The sequence below is a fragment of the Diabrotica undecimpunctata genome, chromosome 7 (genome assembly GCF_040954645.1).
Source record: "Diabrotica undecimpunctata isolate CICGRU chromosome 7, icDiaUnde3, whole genome shotgun sequence".
Taxonomy (NCBI): Eukaryota; Metazoa; Arthropoda; class Insecta; order Coleoptera; family Chrysomelidae; genus Diabrotica; species Diabrotica undecimpunctata.
Window position 1 is genome coordinate 11,138,884 of NC_092809.1, and position 3,507 is coordinate 11,142,390.

General features: G+C 38.4%; 2 protein-coding genes across 2 annotated transcripts; both read left to right on the plus strand.

The window, feature by feature from the left end:
* Positions 1-451: 451 nt before the first annotated feature.
* Positions 452-904, plus strand: LOC140446271 (uncharacterized). Its single transcript, XM_072538809.1, has one exon. The coding sequence runs from the start codon at positions 452-454 to the stop codon at positions 902-904; it is 453 nt and encodes a 150-aa protein (XP_072394910.1).
* A 103-nt stretch (positions 905-1,007) lies between these two features.
* Positions 1,008-1,562, plus strand: LOC140446272 (uncharacterized). Its single transcript, XM_072538810.1, has one exon. It carries the CDS (start codon positions 1,008-1,010, stop codon positions 1,560-1,562), a length of 555 nt encoding a protein of 184 aa, XP_072394911.1.
* Positions 1,563-3,507: the final 1,945 nt, after the last annotated feature.

A 3,507-nucleotide genomic window follows, 5' to 3' on the forward strand; every position in this document is an offset into this window, starting at 1 on the left:
TACTCAACGGTAAGTTTTTGTCGTTTTTGGTCCATAATCAGTTTAAATAATAAATATTCATTTTAGGAGTTGTATGTGAATATGGCTTACGAAAAAGAACAAATCAGGTTGCAACAACTTTTTGACGAAATTGTTGCTAATTCAGAACCGGAACCAGAAGATGACGACGCAAGTTTGCAAGATGATTGTTAAGAAGTTCTAGAATATGATACCAATTCAGAGGAGGATTTCTGTGATGAAGAATATGTCGAAAATCATGTACCAGTAGAAGTAATACCGCGCATACCGTACGTTTGTTGGGGAAAGATGGAACAAGGTGAAGTAAACATCATGAATTTAATCGTAATGTTCGAAGTCTTACTGAAAATCTTGTACCCAATCTGGCAGGACCAAAAGGTGATATTAGGAGAAAATTGGTGATAAAAGAGATTTGGGAATGTTTTTTCCCAACATGCTATTTTCTAAGGTCAGCAAGTTCATAGCATTAAAACGCTATGACACAGTCAATACCAGAACGGCTAGGCCAATTGATCTTATAGAATTAAAAGCTCTGTTTGGGCTGTTGTACATATCTGGCGCTAACAAAAGCAATCATCAGAATGCTGATGATTTATTTAGAACAGATGGAAGGTCAATGGAGATTTATCTCCTTAAGATGTCGCTAAAGAGGTTCCAGTTCATTTTAAGATACATTTGGTTCGATGACGAAAGTACTAGAATACAAAGGCAAGAATTCGACAAGTTGGCCGCGATACGTGAGATTGTTGAAGCTTTTAATTCTAATCTACCGAAGTATTACAATCTCTCAGCATATACTACGATAGATGAAAAGTTAAAAGCCTTTCGTGGCAAATGTTCATTCAGGATTTACATACCGAATAAACCAAATCATTACGGTATATAAATATATGCTTTAGCAGACGCTGAGATGTATTATACGTCCAAGATGGAAGTATATAGTATTATACAGGGGCTCAGTATCATCAACATTAGTAGCAGATATCTTCATGGATGATTTCGAACAAAAAATTGTACATAAACAAGACACACAACACACTGTATGGTGGAAATATGTAGATGGTGTGTTCTATATTTGTCATCATGTACCAGAAGCATTGAATAAATTCCTGATGGGCAACAACAATAAAGATGAATTAGTCAAATTTACCATGAAACAAGAAAACAATAATTTTCTTCCAAAAGAAGACGCAGGATATGCAACCAAAGTCTACAGAAAACTAACTCATACCAACATATATTTAAATTGCTACTCCAACCACAACGTTAACATCAAAAAAGGAGTTATAAAATGCCTATATGATAGAACTCGAAGCATCTGCTCCAATGAAAATGCATTTCTGGAAAAAAAGAACTTGCTAACAAAGATTTTGACTAAAAATGACCACCCAGTATCATTTATAAACATGAAATTTCACAAGACTGAAGAAAGAAAACCAAAAAACATCACAAGCAATCTAAAAAGACTTACAAGAAAAGATTTAAAGATGACAATAATACCATACGGCTTATCAGAAGAACTGAAACGGATAGGAAACAAGTAAAACATCACCACAACATTCAAAGCAGCTGACACATTGAGAACTAACTTGCTCAAAACCAGATCCAACAACACACAAGAGATATAAAAAACTGTATCTATGAAATACCTGCGAATGCAATCTCTGCGTAGGACAAACTGCAAGGCCACTAAGTGTCAGAGTAAACCAGCATAAAACATACATCAAGAACAGAGACTTCGAGAAATCCCACATATGCAAACATGCCTGGGACAACGATACCAGACTTCAATGACAAGATGCTTCAATAATCACGAAAGAAACAGACCTGAAAAAGAGAAAGTCAAAGAAAAGCAAACCCATCGGCAGAATGTAGCAGGCTTTGAGTGCCAATACTAAAAGAAGAAGTTAACAACATGAATATAACATTAATAGCGGAGTAATAGGAGGTCGAAAACATCACCTACAATGATTTTACCGCCTTTAACAATTTAACCGCCTTTGTGTCCTCGCACGTTCTGCAGAGGACTTGACAGTCGCAGGTGAAGAATCCTCTGCTTAGTACAATTTTGGCTATGATGTGTTTGGTTTGTGTAGCTTGCCTTGAAAAAGACAAGCTATTTCTTACATGACCAAATGAAGTTGTAGAACAAATCAGCTGCAGAGTCTTAAAGATGAAGACAGGAGCAGAGCCCTAGCAGGAGCGCTTCTAGAGTGAAGGTGACCCTAGGAGAGCCTGTGAGGAACTGATATACCTGACCGCTTCATTGTCGTCTTGTTCTGTCTCTAATTGGTTTTTCTCTTCTTTGGTATGTTTCTGTATCTCCTGTTTTAGGTGTCTATCACCTCTTCAGGAGGTGGTTTGTTTTGTTGGATGTCAGCTCTGGGTGACTGTGTTATGTCTTACTGGTGGTTTGTTCCTGTGGAAAAGGTTGATGTCCAGGGTGGTTGGAGATGAAAGGGTTGGAGCTAAAACGGTCCTTTTCAGAAATTATTAGTATATTTATTAATTAATGAATGATATGGATGAATAAGTTTATATATAAAATGAAATATAAAGTGTAATGAGTCGCGGTGAGGGCAGCTGTGGCTGTTACCTCCTAAGAGGCAGATATAATTGTGCAATGGGATCGGCAAACCACAGGAAACCGATCCCTCTCTGTCCGTCACAAAGCTCGAAGTGAGGGAGTTCGTTGCTTTCTGAGGTCAGCAATTTAGTAGGAAGGAAGGACAGTTTTCTTTTAGAATGTCTGATAACTACATTGTCAAAGGATTAGCAGGTAGTTTTGATTATGTTTTGGGATCTGAAGTTTTGGCCTCTGATCGTTTTGATCGTATAACTCCTGCTCAGAGAGGAGAGTCTCTCATTTATGGACTGGATGTTCGATAGTTCATGTATGAGGGCGGACGGGTAGTCGTCTCGTTTATAGTTTACTTTACGCAGGATTCTTTTTTCCAACCCCAGCAGTTGTTGTGTACAGTCGCGACTGAACATGGCGTATATTTTAGAGCTATGTTCAATCAGGGACCTGGGTGTTTTGTATGTGTGTATAAGTGTACGTGAATGTGTCCGTCCAAATCTACCACATAGAGCATTGAGCAGACCGACTCATCTCGTTACCCTATTACGGGTTGCGGCTAGATCTAGCCTCAAGTGTACTGTCTTTGAACATCTAGGTATTCGGTTACGGAGCTGGAGTCGATCCCCCCATAGTCTAAGGTCGATCTTTCGGTCACATTGTAAATGATGTGTCTGCTAAGATTGGGATATCTAAACAGAATCATTTGGGTTTTATTTGGGTTTGGTGTTACTCTCCGTCTCCCGCACCATCTATTGACCTGTTCAAGGTAATTTTGAGCAAACCTATAGAGGATTATATCTGCATCTCGAGATGTTGTTACGAGAGCAGTGTCGTCTGCGTAAAGTAAAGTAAGTGTGCTTGTGTTACGTGGATTTGGGAAGTGGCTGTTGTATATTGTGTATAGTATT